This window comes from Dysidea avara, chromosome 6 (genome assembly GCF_963678975.1).
Source record: "Dysidea avara chromosome 6, odDysAvar1.4, whole genome shotgun sequence".
Taxonomy (NCBI): domain Eukaryota; kingdom Metazoa; phylum Porifera; class Demospongiae; order Dictyoceratida; family Dysideidae; genus Dysidea; species Dysidea avara.
Genome location: NC_089277.1, coordinates 31,110,743 through 31,131,410, shown reverse-complemented (window position 1 = coordinate 31,131,410; position 20,668 = coordinate 31,110,743). Strand labels below are relative to the sequence as shown.

Here is a 20,668-nt window from a genome sequence, read left to right as displayed (position 1 = left end):
GGTTCAACTATTTCATTACAATGGAAAGATCCACCAGGCTATACCATCAATGTTGTTATTTCATTCTCCCAAACTCATCTACCTATTCACACCAGCAAAGTTTCTACTCTAAGGGCTACTTTCCATCTAGAAATGCACTCTAATTTTGTAATGACATAAAATTTAATTTGTTTTGTAATTTCCCTAGCCATATCACCTGTGCTGTCTGCTCTGTAACAATAATATACGTACCATTGTGTCTGAGCATAATCTGAGTAATTCAATCTCGAATTCAATGAACTGGTGACCTTGCCACTGGCCACCCTGCCCCACCTGTTGAGTTCACCTGGTCAGCTACTGTAACTCCAAATAATTCCTTCATTTAGTAAACCTACGAAATACAAATGTTGCGTTAAGTAGCCCTTATATCTCTATTAGCTAGCTATGAGAAAATGAAAAGAATCAACTACTCGTCTGGCTAGGTGCTTCACTGTCATAAGGGTGCACTCCAACGCGGCTAGTTTGGATAAAAATGTGGCGTTTCCAATCCCGGGTACGTAGTATATATATATAATCTGACCTGTAACATTAGCAACACCTGTAACATTGGCAACACTTAATCGGCCTGTAACATTGGCTACACACGGGCATTTAACAGGATAGCAAGTGCCATAACATGCGTAACAAGCATTATAAGGTACAAGTAGTCTTGCGTGGCCAAACTTTGTGACCTCTATGGTCTATGGTCACGAGATAAGGTCTGGCCACATGAGACTAAGGTACAGGGAGAGGTGTATTGAGCTACATTTCTCATGTCACAAGCAGCTGTGAGGATACAACAAGCAGCAGCGAAGGTACAACAAGAAGTTGTGGTCTAGATTAGTTAGACATCAAAACAAAACACAGGGTTCTACAGAATTTATAAACCCTCAGGCCCTGTAGTAGCACCCTCGCTTCACTCGTGTGCCTCAACAAAGCGTCTTTAGGGTTTCTAAATTCCTTTGAACTCTGTGTTTTGATGTCCAACTATTATATAGACCCTGTGCACACTAGTGATGCCATGATATGAAATATCACAATATCATGAGATTTATCATGATAGTGAAAATATTAATGAATTGAATGTGTTAACACCAGTCATTCTACATAATACTTAGCTATAACAATGATGTGACAAAGTTGACACTTGTTTTTTATGCATCACTACATGTTGCCAGAGAAATATCCTCATATTTTGCAAACAGAAAGTGATTTTTCAATAAATGATTTGTGCATTTTTATATATTACGATAATTATAAGTTCTTCTCTATCACGATTATCACATTTCTATAACAATTATCGCGATGTACAATATACTGTGGCATCACTAGTGTACACTAAGACATGATTTGGTAAAAAGTTGCTATGGCTTCAGATTTCATGCTGATCTACCAGAATCTCGGGGGAAAGGGAAAAGTACCAAGTATTCTATTGCAAAAACCTTCTCTATGTAGAATAACTAGCCATGGAACATGTATAGTGTTATGTACTTTTACATAGTAAGGCCACTTCAACTAATCTTTTGTTTCTTGGGCCTGACCAACCCTATTTTTCACAACAAAAATCATGTTAATCACGTGATCACCTTGCAAGTAGTGAAAATGCCATGAAGGGGTTGCAAAGTTACTTTTAAGCTATCATAAAAGTAAGTAATACTCAATACCTAAACATATAGCTGCCTACCAACAAGTGATACAGCAATCATAATGTACCTTAGCCACTGTTTGACTCACAAAATCACTCTTCAGCTGGCAAAAATAATTTATCTGACCCTGTACTTGGGCTGAATTTAGCCCGAAAAAGAAAAAGTGGCCTAACTTACTTTGTTAACGTGCCAAGCCTTTGTGTACACATGGTCTATATAGACTTTTGTAGTAGTCTGACAGGTCACATGAAGTTTAGATTAACAACAATAATAATAAATACCACCAAAGAAGTCTCACACACAACACACAAAATGTTTCTGTGGGGGCATGCCCCCAAATCTTCCCAAACTCCCCTAGTTAGAGCATGCCTAGTGTGCTTCACCAGACCTTCCAACTCGCCTGCATAATTGAATTATCACCCACATGCCAGTCAGAAACTCACTAAAGACTTCTTCTAAAACATAAGAACATTCAGGACCTACTGAAACTAGTAGACATCAGATGAGACACTATTATATATGATTGTGGGTTTAAATTGCAACCACATGAGAAGATGTTAAACAGAGTACCAATGATGGGAGTTGTTTATGATGATGATGTTCTGGTCGATTATTCAACTGTTCTGTGTTTGATGTGATTTTGTGTAAGTAATAATACTGAGAGGAATTCTAACAAAGGACAGTGCAGGTGTGAGCTGTGACCACAGAGTCTCTGAAGCACTTTCTGTTAAAAGCATAACAGGAATATTACCTGGTGAGGGGAGTTGATAAGGTGAAAGTCCAGTCATATCCACATCACGTGATGCAAACTGGACATCATACAGGATGGCAGATGCGTAGCTGTAATGTTTGTAGTTAAGTCATCCAGTAGTGAATAAGCTGCAGTTACAGCAGTGCATAGGTTTAGCTAGGGGCAATGCACTTTAACCAATACTAATTGTGTATGATGAATACTTGTTTTTGAGCCCTCATGAATGTGGACTCTGCATACACTTTGCTAACTACAGGGAGTTAAAGGTAGATTCATGCACACAAAGCTATTCAGATACTGGAAAGTCTGGCTTCACACACCTGTTCCCACATAAGAATATCCTAGATCTCAGGCCTGCCAACCTTCATGGATTTACCGTGAGACTCACAACTTCACTACCAAGCTCAAGGTCCCACAAGCAGTAACTCTAAACTCACAAATTTTTAGTTAAGCCTACCAATTCTCATGGATCATCACTGTAAAACTTTTTCAACCTTTTCCAGTTATTTGAAATATTTCTCCGGTATGTAATTGTGGCACAACTAATAATAGAGGCAAGATCACATGATTATAAAGGCGGAAATTGTTGCAAGAACTCACCTTTGGTCTTCTATTTAATTGGAGAGTATTTGGAGCAAGAACTGGAGTTGATTTTAAGCAGTCAGAACTCTGATCAGAATATACCAACCCTGAAGTGCTTGGTTTGCACATTACACAAGAGGCAACAGCACCTGCTTTCATGGGTTTGTAGTCTACAAATGGTAGGTACTATGTGTTTGGTTAGTATTTGTGACCGGGCCTGCAAAAACAGGGCATGTGGACACAAGCTACACTTTGTTATGCTACAAGTCATATCTCATGATCAGTACTGGAACAGAATATTTGCATTCTGTAACTTGCATCATAAATGCTTACTAAGAACTGAAAATTGCATTGCCATGGCATTTTGGTAAAAAAGTTATAAGTGATGAAAGATTGAAAAAGCAAAAATCATGTTCCCACATGCCCTATTTTCACAGGCCCAGTCACATTTTATTTGCTTTTAGCCTCTAGGATGAAATTAATACATCTCTAAATCATCACATGATATTATAAGCACCTAGTGGCTTATATTGAGAATGTTCCATATCCAGTCACATGTTACAATTTCACAGCAATAAAGAGCATAGATATAGTATATTCTAGTAATGCTATCTATGAAAAGAGTAACCTTTTCAACACACAGTGGCTTCCGAGTAAGTACATTTAGCTGGTGAAATAAGACTCACATGCACACATTTACTGCAGGTCTAGCTATTCTAAGTATACATTAGTGACGTACAACATGTTTTAAATGCTAATACAAGGGGTAGTCACTTCAATACTGTCTGTTGAAACACTTGTGACTGGGATCAAGATTCAATCAAATGATCAAGGGTGTCTTGTGCAGTGAATCAACCAATCAAGTTGTCCTCAAAAGGGATGATAAAACACCATTGAAAGCTAACTTTTAGCATACACGAGAATTTACTGGTGTTTTACAGTAGACTATCAATAATCAAGCCTCTTTTATAGGCGAAATAAAGTGATCAAGGAAAAATTTTGACAATAAAAATTCTCAGTGAATCCGGTTGCAAGTGTATCAACTGGCGGTATGGAAGTGACTACCACTTGCCATATGAAGATGGGCATGTGTATAATTGCATGGCAAAGGTGGCCTACCTGCTCATTGTATGGGCATGGCGGCTGTTGCAATTAGGCACCGGCCGATTATGCCGGCATAATTTAAAGCATAATAGGTGGCCAAAAGCATCAAGCATAATGCCAGCATAATAGGGACGATGTTTGAAAAATTTATTAAATGTGCAATACGCGCGTCTGTAAGAAAGCAAATATTCACTGCCAATAGTATTATTAGTGCATTTTATAATTAAAAACACGTAATACAACTTGTTAAACCGTTTCTTTGTTGGTTATTCACACTTTGCAGAAATAAGATCGAGATACTCTAATAGAGCAGTCAGGAAAGGCTGATATACTCTAATAAAACAGTCACTTATAGAGCATAATTTTGATTTTGAAAGCATAATTTTGAGCATAATAGGCTTAATTTTTGAGCAATGCTCAAAAGCATAATAGGTAAAATTTCGGGCATAATAGGCCGGTGCCTAGTTGCAATTTGTTGTGTCTGCCTATAATAATGTGCAGATACTGTGGATGTAAAGACCAAGTTTAAAATTAAAGGTTTTTCTGTCTCCTAGGCTGGCAGTCTGAGATCTACCCTTGTCGCCTAAGCCTGAACCAACTTTGAAATTTCTAAATCCGCCGGCCATTGATTTAATAAGTACAAACTACAAAAAGTTGAAAACAGCTAGCTATGCAAAAATTATACACAAATTTACCTGTGCAGGGGCGGATCCAGGGGGGGGGGGGGGCTTTGGGGGCTGAAGCCCCCCCTTCATATTTAGGCTTTACTTGATCAATATGCTGAGTATTATAATGAAATTTTGTCTTAGCATAATTATATGATCACTAATAATACAAATACTCATAAAACCACCTTATAAACATCTTTTCAAGGTATTATCAGTGAATTTATGCTAAAGTTTATGCAACTAGGACCTGGATCAGCATTGGAGGTGTACAAGATCGAGATACTCTTAGCAGTCAGCTAACTACTCTAATAGAACATTCACTGGAAACATGTAGTTGGTTCTGTTATGGAATTTTTCCAAATCTGCCTGCACCTATACATACAATGAAGTGCATTGATTTGTTTAAAGGGCTTCATTCATCCACTTGTGTAGTTAATATATATGGCAACGCTTAATTCAGGTACACAATTTCCATTGAAAATGCTCTCAGATTCAATCTTGTATTGTTCAAATTTCAAAATTTTCCACTTTCAACATTATTATTCTAGCATGCACCTATTCAGTGTTGTGCAATTGTGTTTCCTATAGTGTATTGTGGTTATAGTCGACTATATTATGTCATAACACATCAGACAAAGAAACTTTAGGTTCTATTAAAAGTGACAGAAATGTGCATGTACTGGTAGATTCAATTTAGTTTCACATCATATCTACCACAACTTGAAATGCATTAAGAAATTCTGCTACATTGTACATCCAGTTACAAGCCTAAAGGAGGTAGTTAGTGAATTTACGCCGGTCTTGTGGTGAAGAACACTCAAGAATGCCTGTTAAAGGGACTATAAATCAATAGCACTGTGGTCAAACCATATCTAAGTTTATTTCTTGGATATTTTAAGGGTCCAATACAGTGAATGGAGGTAGAGAAATGCAAGAAAGAAACTATTTCAATGGCACCACTGGCAAGATATGCATGAGATATTATCCCTACCAGGTGGAGAAGTGACTCAGGAAAGTGTAACATTGATAACATTGTTTGTTTCATGGTACTGCTAACCCAGCTTTGTAAACAAACCGAATTAATCTTACTTCAGTGAAGCATAATGAAGCCAGTGAGCTTTGATATTGTGAAGCACTACAAGTTGAGCTACAAGCAACTACACAATTAGTTGTTTTCCAGCAGAACATTCAAGTAATCTTAAGCTTGGAACACTATAAAGTTGAAAAGGAGATAGAGCTTGGTATTGCCACCTGCACATTAGACCTTCACTACCTTTCCCATTGTAAAATATCTAATAACAGTACTTCTGGTTCTTTGTCTTGTGACATATTTGTGGCTTAATATCTCAGTATAACATTGTAATTAAATTATTAAAAGGTGTTTTTGTGTAATGCATGATACAGCCCATTTGTCAAATTCAAAGTTTCATTTCAGTATTAAGCCAAATTCCAATGCTATACATCAGTGCTCCCAATAAGAATTCTTAAGTGTCAGGACAAATCCAAACTTGGCAGGACACATTATACTTTGCATGGACACAGGTGGCCTATAACACTGCCTGTAGTAGGCATTCTTTGATGTAAGGCACTCTAGCCATAAACATGATGTGTTGAGACACTATTATGATTTTGTGAGGTTTCTGTACAGCAAAGAGGTTGGCATTGGTACACTAGTGGTTACTCTCTTGGGTGACTTGAATGTTTAATCTCCTAGCAACCAAGAGACAGCTACTATTAGTAAATAGTAAACCAAATATGCACACTCTGGGCTTTTTGGGCTCCTTTGATAGGACATTACCGTATATGGCAAAATTTTTGAGGGGGAAAGCATTCGCGGTTTTCGCGATTATGCTGCCAACTGCGAATGTTTTCCCCTCGAGTGTAAAACCTAAAAACTATATCCTTTTGCATTTTGTAGGTCTTCATAGCCAGAGCAGCAGTTTTGCAAGCTCACACATTTGACGTTCTTTAATTGGAGAAAAAGATAGTGTTTGTTTGGGAACGCTCTGTTTTTTAACACTCAAAACATTGCGCTGCTTAAGTGTGTCAAGCTCAAGAAATCGACCTTGCCAGATCTGGTGGGGAGTGTATAAACAGTGGAATGGACTACTGGAATAGAATTTTGTAAGGTTCAATATCAGTTTTTACATCCAAATAAGTACAACTCTACCCCTCAAGTAAGCAAATAAATAGGATTCCCCTTTAAGTCAGCTCTTTTAGCATACTTCACCTCACCATAGACAAAGTTTACCAATGTAATGTACTGTAAAGTCAGTTATGAACATGCACAATAGCAGTTATTGGGAATACCAAGAAGACTCCTGACTTAACCCTTGTTCTCAAATGATAAAAAGTTAGCTACTGTAGCTAGCTGATTACATGTACAGCTGTACCCATTGTAAAAGTACATTCGAATTATTCATTCATATATTTTCAACTTTACCAGTTAGGCACTGGAGGGTGAAAATGAAACAGAAGGCAGAGCAGTACTACTGTCCTAGGAGCCTAAGCATAAATATTTGGGTAAAGTGAAACGGGACTATCTTGTAAGCATTTACAATGAGCCTTTTCCACAATTGTCGAAAATCAAAATTTAATCCAAGTTCGTTGTGGCAGTGCCACATTGCACACTGAACTGAACCTTCATTAAGACAGTTAGTTTCAGACAAGTAGTAAAGTATTGAGTTATAAGTCATACAAGTGTTGTGGTGAGGAAAAATATGCTAAATGAGCTGACTTCTATGGGGAATACTATTTATTTGCTTACTTAAGGAGAGGAGTTGTACTTATTTGGATGTAAAAACTGACAATGAACTTTAAAAAATTCCATTCCACCATTCCACTGTTTATACACTCCCAACACTAAACTGATACTGGCGCAATGTTTTTTTTTTAAAATGCTTTACTGGGTATGAAGTGTGTCCTGTTGACCCTTTTTCATGGTGGATCTCTGATTAATATTCCAATTACTTTTACATAATGAAACCACCTGGGTGTTCCCCTGTGATGATATTGTCTTGTGACATTGCTAAACAAAATATTGACTAGTTTGCAAACTCTATTTCTGAATAATAATAATAATAGCATTGAAATAGTAAAAGTTGCGTACAATTATTTTAAAGTGAAAAAATATTCGTATCATTACAGTTTATATACCAGCAGTAGATTTGCCTCTTTACTAGAAACAGCACATCTTGCTCTACAGTGTATAGTGGAACAAGTAGAGTAGAATGTGGTCTGTGTGTGACCTTCTGTGAAGTGTTATAATAGTATGAAGGAAAACATAAAAGTTAATGTATACGTACCTTTCATCTATGTCTCTTCTTCTGAGCAGGTAGTGACAATGTTGGTGCTGATGGAATTGAGTTGATTTTAGTGTCTTCTATTGCTAGTAGGGATGCGTCGATTTCGCCAGCAAAATTATTGGAATAATAGGAATACAAGAGCAACAAGCAAAATGCTGGCAAAATAGGAGCAAAATCGAGCAAAATAGGCGCAAAATAAGCAAAATTTGTTAATCTCAGATCTGTTTCAGACAGTGTGAATGTAACTGCATAACTAACACAAGTAACAACTTACCATAGCTACGTTTAACACTCGTACGTTAAATGAGTATGGCTCTAGCTGAACTTTGACCCGAAGGCGAACCCACAATACATGTTAGCGAATAATCACGTGTGAAATAGTGTCTACAATGGATGTGATAGAACGCATTGACTACAGTTCAAGTGCTGAAAGCGATGTTAGTGAAGTAGATGACAGTCTTAGCATTGTTAGTAATGATGATGACCGTGAATCGTCTCGCGAGTCAGATGTTACAACAACTTCGACTAGTACAACTTCGAGGACTCGTTCTACCGGAAGTGCCAGCAACTCAACGACGCCAACGTCTAGTGGAGTGTCCTTGCTTAGTGTGCTAAAGGCACCAAGTGCATCTGACTTCTCTCGTAAGAGAAAAATTGCCAAAAATCCACCAGCTGGCAGGAAGAGAGCATTACATTCGAATTCGCAGAGCAACCCCAAAACGATCAAGCCCCAGCAAAGAGTAACCGAATATTCCAAGGAACCCTTTACTGTAGCTACTGGAAAGCTTTTTTGCCAAGGATGCCGGGAAGAGTTACCCCTCAAAAAGAGCAGTATTGAGTATCACTTAAAATCTACTAAACATGCTAATGGAAAGAAAAAGCTGCAACAAAGGAATGTTAAAGACTCAGACATTGCACAATCTCTGCAAAGGTATAATGCAGAAGCTCATGGGCGAGGTGAGACTCTTCCGGAACAACAGCAGGTTTTCCGAGTCAAAGTGGTCAAAACATTTCTTCAAGCGGGTGTACCACTAAGTAAGGTTGACCAGTTTCGTAGTCTTTTTGAGGAGACAGGCTATCGCCTTACAGATCGCAGATTTATGTTTGACCTTATTCCTTTTATTTTAGAAGAAGAAAAGGCACGTATTAAGCAATCACTCCAGGGTCAGTTCTTGAGTGTCATTTTTGATGGTACCTCTCATAGTGGAGAGGCATTAGCAGTCTTAGTGCGCTTTGTAAATGATTCTTTTGAAATTCAACAGCAGCTTCTAGCCATCCAACTGCTTTCAAAATCTCTCACTGGGGAAGAAATTGCACACGAATTGGTACAAGTGCTTTCAGTGTTCTACAGCATTTCTTCCAGCCATCTTATTGCTGCTATGCGAGATAGAGCATCTGTTAACAGTGTAGCAATGAGGACATTGAAGATTGTTTACCCTAATGTAATAGATATTGGATGCTTCAGCCATGCTTTTGATCGTGTTGGAGAGCACTTCAAAGTACCAACCCTGACTGAGTTTATTGGTAATTGGCTAGCACTTTTTTCACATAGCATTAAAGCCAAATTTCTATGGAAACAACAAACAGGAAAGGCAATGGCATCGTATAGTGCTACCAGGTGGTGGAGCAAATGGGAAATTTTTAAGCAAATAATGCTCCAGTTTGGTGATATCGAACCATTCCTAAGTGAAAATACAGACTTAGGCCCTGCATCTCTTCCAAAGTTACTAGCTATTTTAACTGACCGTGAAAAGCTTGAACACTTAAAGCTTGAGCTTGCTGCTGTTATTGATTGGGGGGAGGTGTTTGTTAAGGCTACATATAACCTTGAAGGAGATGGGCCACTGAGTTTCACAGCTTATGAAATAGTACAGACTGTTGTTGCAGCAGTCAGGGCAGCTCATACTCCAAACACTGAAGCTGTTATTCGCAGTATCACTACTCAATCAACTGCACAGCAGAGGCATCGCAGCTATGCTCGAAGCTGTATGCAACCAGCTCTAGATTACTTTCAAGAACTGCTAGATTCTTCCTTAAAGGAGCAAATTTTAGTTTTTAAGGCTGTGAGAGTTTTCAATCCGCACAAGATAGTAATGCTTAAGCCAGATGTTTCTCATGTAAATGCATTGCAGGTTGTTCCCTTCTTTAAGGATGACGAGCTTGAAAATTTGAAGGCTGAACTTCCTTCTTATGTAGCTAAGGCGGATGGTATTAGTGATGAACTTGCTGCTCTGGAATGGTGGAAGCTCAATGCAACTGATTTGCCTTTATGGTCAAATGCTGTAAAGAAGGTCTTGACCATACAGCCCTCCTCGGCTGCTGCAGAAAGGGTGTTCTCACTATTGAATTCAGGATTTGGTGACCTACAAGGAAATTCACTAAAGGATTATATGGAGGCATCAATCATGCTAAGATACAATCACTAATATCTAAACACCATAGTGTATGTAAACAGTGCTTATTGATTATTACATGTAATTATTATTATTACATTGTACACCAACTATGGAGCAAAATAGATTGTTGACAAGCAAAATATTGAGCAAAATAGGTAGGTAAAAAAAGAATTGCTGGAAAGAAAAATAGGTGAGAAAAAAAGCAAAATAGACTCATCCCTAATTGCTAGTGATGACCATTGTACTGTGGACAACAACTAATGAACAAATACATCTGCATATATGCAAAGCACAAGTGGAAGGAAAAATATTTTGCAGTCTAGTAGGGACTGTTGCAATAAAGTGAAGAAACTATAGATACTATGAATAGTGTATAAGCAACCATTTATCGGATGGGCTCAATTACCGGAAATACATGCTTCAGTTATCGGACGGGTGTTATACTAATAAAACGGTGGAATTCCGTGGTACCAAGAAGAGACATGGTTGACAAAGAGTGTGTTGCTTGTTAAAGGTTGTAATTCTAGTGATAAAGGAATGGACAAAGATTAACTGTTTGTATAACTTCCGTGCTGTAGATTTGGGGCTGTTTTCAGAAGCGAGTTCAGCCTAGCACTTTTTCTTCGTCACTTTGAAAGCCCATGGCAGTCTACTGTTAATTTCTACTTCATTGTTAGTTACCAAACAATAAAGGAAAAAAGACAAGCCATGATCAAAGCCAGCAGTCACTGGAGCTTCCACAGAAAAACATGGTACGGCTAGTGTCGAACTTTCCAGTTGAACTGGCGTAACTTATGATGACATGGCGGCTGTAATGAAGGCAGAGATTGGTGAGAATGTAGTCCAAAATAGTGTCTTGCCATCTAGCCAACTGTTGAGAAGTGTAAGAAACCTAATATTCATCTCCACGACTGAAGTTCAAGTATGCCACCATGCTTTCCCTACAGGGCATCTAGAAATCACCAAGAGATCAAGAACACAACCAACAGAAGAATGTATAATTGATTGGGAGCTGGTTGTTCCACTATTAAATACTGTAGAGCCCTTAAAGGACCATTGTGTGTTCAATTATCAAGCAATTTATGTGTGCATTTTTACAACAACAAAAATCATAGCTCATACATTACGTGATCTGACGTGCTGAAATTTTACATGGATGTCAGTTAGACCTTCATAAATATACAGGAATTTCTTTCAGATTTTTGTGAGGTTCCAGCACAAGGCCATGACCAGCTTTGCACTATTGTTTGATAAGTGAAACACACAAGCCTATGGAGTTCTGGTGATTGAGCCATTGTTCCGATAAATGGTTACTTCCAACTTTTCACATTTTCAGCTGTTACTGGTCAGGAGGAGCACCTTTTGACACCAAACTTGGTATATACACAGGAAGATGAAATCAAGTGGAATACCTCTGCCAAGAATAATGCTCCAGGAATGTTCTGACGAGAAGGAACGTGTGGCAGGATTAAACGCTCTGTTAATTGGTTGCTTACGCTATCTAAATTTAATCCATAAATGTCAGTATATCAGTGGTATGGGTAATGTAAGGATTAAATTTACACATCATCAGGTGATGATTTGTTGTAACAGTTGATCACTCAGGTAGGTCCAGGATTGCCAGGACAAGTCCTTTGGTCTGAAATTGTCCTTTACAATATATAGACACTAAAGGACATCCAAAGGAAGTCCTTGTATTCACCTATAGCATCCCAAGTCCAAGTAGTCCCTGTACACTAAAAGACATCCCAAGACATGTACAGTCTCTGTATATTAACCTCTAGTATCTCAAGTCAAAGTAGTCCCTGGAACACTAAAGGACATCCCAATACAGTCCTTGTGTCTCTCACCGATATATAGTGTCCCAAGTTCTAATAGTCCCTGGAAGACCTGGGACAGTAAAGAACATTCCAAGACAGTACCTGTATATTCACCTCTAGTGTCCCAGGTGCAAGTAGTCCCTGCAAGACCTGGGACACTAAAGGAGATCCCAAGACAGTCCCTGAATATTCACTTCTAGTGTCCCAGGTCCAAGTAGTCCCTGCAAGACCTGGGACACTAAAGGACATCCCAAGACAGTCCCTGAATATTCACCTCTAGTGTCCCAGGTCCAAGTAGTCCCTGCAAGACCTGGGACACTAAAGGACATCCCAAGACAGTCCCTGAGTATTCACCTATATATACAGTATATACAGTAGTGTCCCAAGTCCAACTAACTAGTCCCTGCTTGACTTGGGACACTAAAGGACACCTCAAGACAGTAAATGATCTATATCAAGACCATCCTCAATTAATCTGCATAGTTCATTTAAGATAGGGACATGTAATGTATTCTTACACGTTCCCAATGGTCCTTTTTATCCTAGGATATGTTGAGAATTCCTCAAGTGTCCTTGTCATAAAGACCCTCTCTAGTCCCAGTCCCCAATGGTCCTTTTTATCCTAGGACATGTTGAGAATTCCTCAAGTGTCCTTGTTGCAAAGACCCTCTCTAGTCCCAGTCCCCAATGGTCCTTTTGTATCCTAGGACATGTTGAGAATTCCTCGAGTTTCCTTGTTGTAAAGACCCTCTCTAGTCCCAGTCCCCAATGGTCCTTTTGTATCCTAGGACATGCTGGGAATTCCTCAAGTGTCCTTGTTGTAAAGACCCTCTCTAGTCCCAGTCCCCAATGGTCCTTTTTATCTTAGGACATGTTGAGAATTCCTCAAGTGTCCTTGTTGTAAAGACCCTCTCTAGTCCCAGTCCCCAATGGTCCTTTTGTATCCTAGGACATGTTGAGAATTCCTCAAGTGTCCTTGTTGTAAAGACCCTCTCTAGTCCCAGTCCCCAATGGTCCTTTTGTATCCTAGGACATGCTGGGAATTCCTCAAGTGTCCTTGTTGTAAAGACCCTCTCTAGTCCCAGTCCCCAATGGTCCCCTATCAAAAATATTTTTCAAGTCTTGGCCAGAACTTTCAAGATATCTGCTAGGATATTCAAGGTTTTGAAAGTTAAGATATGTCTTGCATTCGTCTTGTATAATTTTTACATGATTATGTGCTGGACATCATGCCAAGATATGTCTTGCATTTGTCTTGCATGATTTTCACAAGATTATGTGCAGGACATCATGGCAAGATATAACTTGCATTCATCTTGCATGAGTACATATACTGGACTCATGCCAAGTTATTTCTTGCTACTGTCATGAATGATATTGCAATATTTTGTAAGATTTTTCATGTTTCAGGAGCTAGAGATCGATCTTCACTGTCTATGAAGATAGTATATATAAAAGCAAAAGAAGTTTACTAATTTTGAGACTCATTTTGTGTAATTGCTCTTGAAAGAAGTTCCCACTTATAATAATAATTGATTGCAGGTAAGTTTATAAGGCTATACAGCCTGTTACACCTGATCAACAGGTTAAAAATAATACAAGTAAACTAATTACGTACACATATACATAGTGTTAGGTGAATGGTGATCAATCAATTTCTTAAAATCATCAACTGACGTTGCACAAACTACTTCCTGGAGTAAATTATTCCGTGGTTCCACAACATTATAATTCTAACATCTAAATTTAGTATTTGTAAGCTAGCTTGCTATATACTTCTAATTAGGCTATTTACTAGCTCAATTTAAGTGTATCTCAGTGTGTATATATTAGATAAGTTTTAGGATATTTATACTATTAAAATAATATTTATGTTGAGCCAAACCAACCTCACCATGCAATGCTATACACTCATTGATTAAATTAGACTACAAATGCATACACATTTTGCAAACACTGTTACAAGTAAGGCAATTTACATTCACTCGTGCAAGTATCAAAAAATGGATTATGCAACTTTGTGCATCAGGGAGCATGCAACGTGCATCCATTTTATCAAGATAATGTATTAAACATTTGTCGAAGTTTCTTATAGCCATGCTTGCTTGATCATTTCTTTGTTATTATGCCCATAGGTGTAAAGTGTCATATAGTCTATAGTACATGCACATGGACAAAACAATACAAAATATCATCACCAAAATTTAATTTTGTGTATGTTTTAGCAGATGGTGACATGCATGCTGCAAGTATACGGATGATGATTATATTATGTATCACATCTGATGAAATAATAGATATCAGTGTGCACCAAAATCTAGCCATATTGGTATTTCATGGTGTATGCTTATATCTGTTGGGTATTGCATGTATCATGGATATACATATAGCTATACAAGCTGACTGGATCATGTAAACATTCTGCATTGTTACTCAACTGTTGAAGTTGATGTTTTGGGTCATTTCCAGCCACATTGTATACATTATAGTTTTATATAAGATAAATCACTTTCTGCAGCAAGAATTAAGAATCTCCTTAATGACATGGCCAGAGCTTCAATTTTTGCCTCCCAAAGGATTTTCTTTAGTAGTAACTGTGAGGAGTGGACATGCAGTTAATCCAGAATGACTGTTGATAATAAATGGTAATAAAATTTGCACTCACTTTTTCCTTGCCGTGCATGCCCATTACAGCCTATAGCCTGTCTGTGGTCGCACGTTGTCCAAGGACTAGCTCACTTATTTTTGTACATACACTTTACATCTGATGATGGTATTCATGCATTGTACCCTGTTCATTGACAAACCTGTCATGCATACTTGCATGCACACTGATGTGAATCGGTACTGACCATTTGTCACTATGATTATACTCTAGCGCATACCAACAATATACAACTTAATAGGAGTTTAAAAGGAGAAATTTATAGCTTTGATTTCATACATGCATGCTAAAGAAGAAAGGTGTGCGTAGCACTTTATATATCTACATTAGTTAGAGTAGTTGCAGTAAGTGAAAATACAGCAATATTAGCTATGCACCTATCGATCGCAAGCCCCATCCCCCGCCTGGGGCTTATGTGGCTTGGGATGGGGTTTTGTCAAGTTGCATGTAGCATGCATGTGCTATTCCCCATATGTGGGGCATCACCTTTGAAGCAAATTTCCATACAAAGCCCTACTTCTCCCATCCATGATCCTGGGATGAGTGCTGGAGATTTGAATACTTTTAAGCATGAGTGAGTGCATTAATACAAGATTTACCCTCATTACAAGAGTAATGTTTAACATTGCTAGGTTCACCCTTTTGCAGACAAATCCCCACCATCGCCCCACATATGGGGCACACAAAACCAAACAAACCCCGGCCCCCACCATCTCCCCATGTAATCCCCAGGTGGGGGAGTGGGGCTTAATATTGATAGGTAATTGCTGCACATTATCAGATTAAGGCCACTACAACGAGATAACTTGTTTCTCATCAGCTTCTTATAGAATAGCACATGTGGGCGGGCGGCCGGGTTATCTCATTATCTCATTACTTTACAACTCCTAAATTGCAGAAGTTTAAATGTAGCTAGCTATTATACACTTGCACATAACCAAAATAATGATCTCCCTTTTCATTTTTAAGTGTTTGGCAGTGTTCAAGTGATTGGCAGCACTGAGGATAAAACTCAAAATCAACTTCAACTTCTTCAGCACAGCAATAACAAGGTGAGAATTCCACAGTAGCTTGTATTGAGGTTATGTACCACACCCTTAACAAAATGACACATCTTCAACAGCAGCAGTATAGCTATATAGCAGCAGCAGTAGCCAGCAGCAGCAGCAGCAGTAGCCAGCAGCAGCAGCAGTAGCCAGCAGCAGCAGTAGCCAGCAGCAGCAGTAGCCAGCAGCAGCAGCAGCCAGCAGCAGCAGCAGCAGTAGCCAGCAGCAGCAGCAGCAGTAGCCAGCAGCAGCAGTAGCCAGCAGCAGCAGCAGCCAGCAGCAGCAGTAGCCAGCAGCAGCAGTAGCCAGCAGCAGCAGTAGCCAGCAGCAGCAGTAGCCAGCAGCAGCAGTAGCCAGCAGCAGCAGTAGCCAGCAGCAGCAGCAGCAGCAGTAGCCAGCAGCAGCCAGCAGCAAGCAGCAGCAGCTAGCAGCGGCAGCTAGTAACAGCAGCGGCTAGCAGCAGCAGCTAGCTAGTAGCAGCAGTAGCTAGTAGCAGCAGTAGCTAGCGTACTAATGTTAATAATTCTAATAATATTATAGCACTCACTGATGGTGCCTCAGTGGTTGTAAATGCTCTAGAACCAACACGGAAATGAAAAAAACTCACGAGTAGTGTCTGCATCTGCAATAGTGAGTGCGCATGCGCATAAAAAATTTTGATGCGGGTGGTTGACGAGAAACAAGTTATCTCATTGTAGTAGCATAACTGTAAGATATATTGAGGTTCGTGAAGCTATAAACATTTTTAAAATTCCGAGTTGGGCGCCGCTAATCAAACATTATTTTTGCGATATAGCGCGGGCCCTTCTGTGAATAAGATTAATTCTTGATCACGTGACAATATCGGACTGAGAAATCAAATTTCAAAGAAAGCAATTGTAAGTGCAAAGCATGCTATACATACAGTAGACTAACGTTGCACACACCGCTCTTTCTTTAAGCGAATATGTATTGAATTGCTGCATACACGCTCTAACACCTCAATTAATTAACCGCAGTAGCGGGCATGCATATGCGCGCCCTTAATGGATCATGCGGCCGTAGTATAATAGGTTTCAATTATAATTAATTAAGTTCACATTAATTTATGATATTTTATTTAGCTACAGCTAACTATACCTAGAACACGCAGAGAACTTGTGATGGATATTGACAAGTGTATCGAAAGCTTGGCAAAGGGATTGCTGATTGATGAAAAGTCTGCCACAATGGTATGCCGCTCAGCAATTGATATTTTAGCTGAAGAGCCGCAAGTACTGAAAATCACCCCACCTGTTACAGTATGTGGAGACATCCATGGTCAACTCTATGACTTGAAAATGTTATTTACAACTGGTGGTGAGATTCCATCAGTAAAATACTTGTTCCTTGGAGATTATGTGGATAGGGGCTATTATAGCATAGAAACATTTCTTTTGTTGCTTAGCTTAAAAATCAAGTATTCAGATATGCTCTACTTGATTAGAGGAAACCATGAAATGTGTGAGGTGACGTTGAGATATGGGTTCTATGAGGAGTGCATGAGAAAATATGGTTCAGCTAATATATGGCAGCACTGCTTAAAGGTATTCGACTTTCTAAGCCTAAGTGCAGTGATAGGAGAGACGATATTTTGTGTGCATGGCGGTTTGTCACCACACTTATTTTTGCTAGATAATATTAATGACATCAAAAAAGGCACTAGCAGCACAGCTTCTGATCACACCGATCTACTTTGGTCAGACCCCAGCGAATCCAATGGTTGGGTAAAAAGCCCAAGAGGTACTGGTTTCCTGTATGGACCTGATGTCATTAATAAGTTTAACCAAGCAAATAACTTGGACTTTATATGCCGGGCACACCAGCTCTGCATGAGTGGCTACAAATGGAACAGTGATTGTACTGTTATCACTGTGTTTTCAGCGCCAAATTACTGCTACCGCTGCCAAAACAAAGCTGGTATAATTGAAATAGATGAACAGTTATCCCCAAATATCAAGACCTTTGAAGCTGCTCCTACTAAAGATCGCGGTGCTCCATATAGAGTACCCTCTATATTTTTAGGAGATTAATTGTGTAATAATTTTAAGCAAAAGTGTACATTTATAATAAAAGTGATTAATAGTAAAGTACATGAAAAGTGATTAATTTGTACAATGGTAAAATGGATCAACAATTAATGATGTTCATAAATATTTGGCTGCAGCGCAATATACATTCCAACATCTGTTTCAACCAGAACAACTTTTCGGCAAATACATTTTACATCCACTGATATCAATGATGAACTCCTAGATTCTATGGGAATGATGAAATTCTTTAACAAATTAATGTTCTTATAAGCGTCAAGTGTGTCTTTGTGGGGCTCACCAGCTTGATGTAAAAGTGAAACTTGTTTTGGCTGATGTACATTGATCAAGGCAACTGGAGAAGGCTTCAGAACAAAAAGTGCTATAGTTCCAAATAAAATTGTATTATTGTGTTTAAAAATACAGACTGTATCATTCCTCGCACAACTATTTTGGGATGAGCTACAGTGAAACATTTCTCCCTCTTTGAATAGTCGATAAAAACATTCAAATGGATCATTCTTATCTTCACAGTTTATAGCTACTTTTTGATCAGTAGAAAGCAGCATCAGAACAGATACACCAACACGGTAGCAATGCTGATCAATGTAAAACATGTTTGAGCGCGTCTTCATTTGACCACTATTTAACATCACTGATAGCTCAGGATTGTGTTCAAAGATTTGTGCCCTTAAAAACTGTAGCGTGACAATTGCATCACTGTTAAAAACAAGTTGTTGGTAGATGATGTTCTTACCATGAAAAAATTTCTTTAAATACCCATTTTTACTTTCGAACCCAAAAGTGGAGTGAGTCCACAGTGGGCCCCAAAGACGTACAAATTTAGTCAAATGAGTTAAAAGAAGCAGATTATGAGTGCACATGGTTTCACCATACAGTTCCGGAATCAGCAAACAGAAATCACATAACATTTGGTGAGCAATATCAATAGAAGACTGAGCAATAGTATCACCGAGTAAAATGTGCAATGCACTCACAAATAAAGCATAATGATGCCAATATAGAGATGGAAGGTGATCAACCAAAAGTGGCAATGAGTAGTACAAAAACCAATTCCTTAGCTCTGATGCCTTCCAATACTTCAGATGGCTTTTAATAGACCTTGGTCGACGAGTAAATTCACTTGGAGGGTGCTGCTTTAGTAATTTAGCATCTATATCGTTGGCATGCCGTCCTAAATAAAATGGTTTTCTGTGATAGCTAGAGTCAAACCATTTATTTAGCAGCATTTTAACAACACCTAGTAGCACTGTGTGCATATAATCAACTGGTACTGCATCTACCAAATCTAAAGCAGTATTTAGAACAGAAGTTCCCATTATGCCATTAACAGCTATTCCTTTGCGCTCAGCTTTTTTGCCCTTTTCTACAACTTCACTATGCGTTCGCTCTCTATATTGCAGTGGAAGATAAATTCTTGTGTTGTTAGGTAAACGAAGTCCTGGATGCAAGCAAACAGAGCAGCCATACTTCCCATTGTACTGCTTTGCAGCAAGTACAGCTGCTTTGGCTGGTAAATCAAATATTGCTAAAACCAACTGGATAAATACGGTGCAAGTAGTGGTTGGTGCTGCAATTTTTAAACCAGATGTTGCCAAAGAGCCCAGGCTCTTTAAAATTGGGTCAAACAAGAGTTTCATTGGCGGCTTACATCCTATCCAAAACCCTGCAAGAATTATGTTCTCTGAGTACATGCGGATAGCAGGAGGCAGATTAAGAATAACAAAACTAACTGGCCAAAGACTAACATTTGAAGATTTAAACAAGGGAATTCCGTCAGTTGAAGCCAGAAGTGCAACCGTGTTGTCATCATTATTTGATAAAGATGACCCATCCCATACATCAGTTAAGGTCCTTTCTCTATTATGAGAAGAAAACTGCAAGGAGTCCCAATGCTTAGTTAGAATGGCAGACAAAGGTTTTACTAACGAAATGTGTACCAAGTGGCCAATAGCATGACCTTTCACTCTACAATGACACTCGTCTTTGCAATTGCTACAGGTAGCACAAACTTCAGAATGCTTATATGGAACAGAGAATTTCTCAAAGTACTGTTTAAACTTAAAGAAACTCTTGGGAAGATGGTTGGGAAATGGCAGATGCAAGGCGTTTGTAAAAGATGTTAGCCTCCTGCGCCATGCTGCCAGTAGCAGACAGCACAAGGGGTGTAAAAGAAGCGTGTTCGACTTCCCGGATCCTCTGTCCATAAGCCCTACGCTTGACATTTAGCCAGCCTTTTCTTATTTAAAAGAGTACGCGCTTATAATAAAAAACGCAAGGCGCCTATAATCGATAAGGGCCGGAAAAAGTGGTCTGGCTACGCGAGACTACTGACCATACATGAGCTGCACTGCAATGCAATTACTAGCTTACCTTGCTGGCGCCATCTACACAATGTACTCCGCGGAACGGACACAGATGGATCAAAACAGTACCTACTGTATCTTTCTCTACTTGAGGTGCCAGTAGCTTCACTTTCCATCTCCTTAGTGAGTACACGGAAACGTAAGGGATTCGAGGAAGACGATGTCTCGCTCGGTATTTTAATTAAAGTGCATCAATTTAATTACGCATGCGCACTTGTACCACAGTACATGC

General features: G+C 38.9%; 1 protein-coding gene across 1 annotated transcript; it reads left to right on the top strand.

Annotated features, from left to right (window-relative positions):
• The first annotated feature begins 17,143 nt into the window (after positions 1-17,143).
• LOC136259400 (serine/threonine-protein phosphatase 4 catalytic subunit-like) lies at positions 17,144-18,052 on the top strand. The gene has a single exon (XM_066052890.1). The coding sequence runs from the start codon at positions 17,144-17,146 to the stop codon at positions 18,050-18,052; it is 909 nt and encodes a 302-aa protein (XP_065908962.1).
• The last annotated feature ends 2,616 nt before the right edge of the window (positions 18,053-20,668 follow it).

Coding starts and splice junctions, on each gene's coding strand:
- LOC136259400 (XM_066052890.1), top strand. CDS start 17,144: ATGGATATTGACAAGTGTATCGAAAGCTTGGCAAAGGGATTGCTGATT.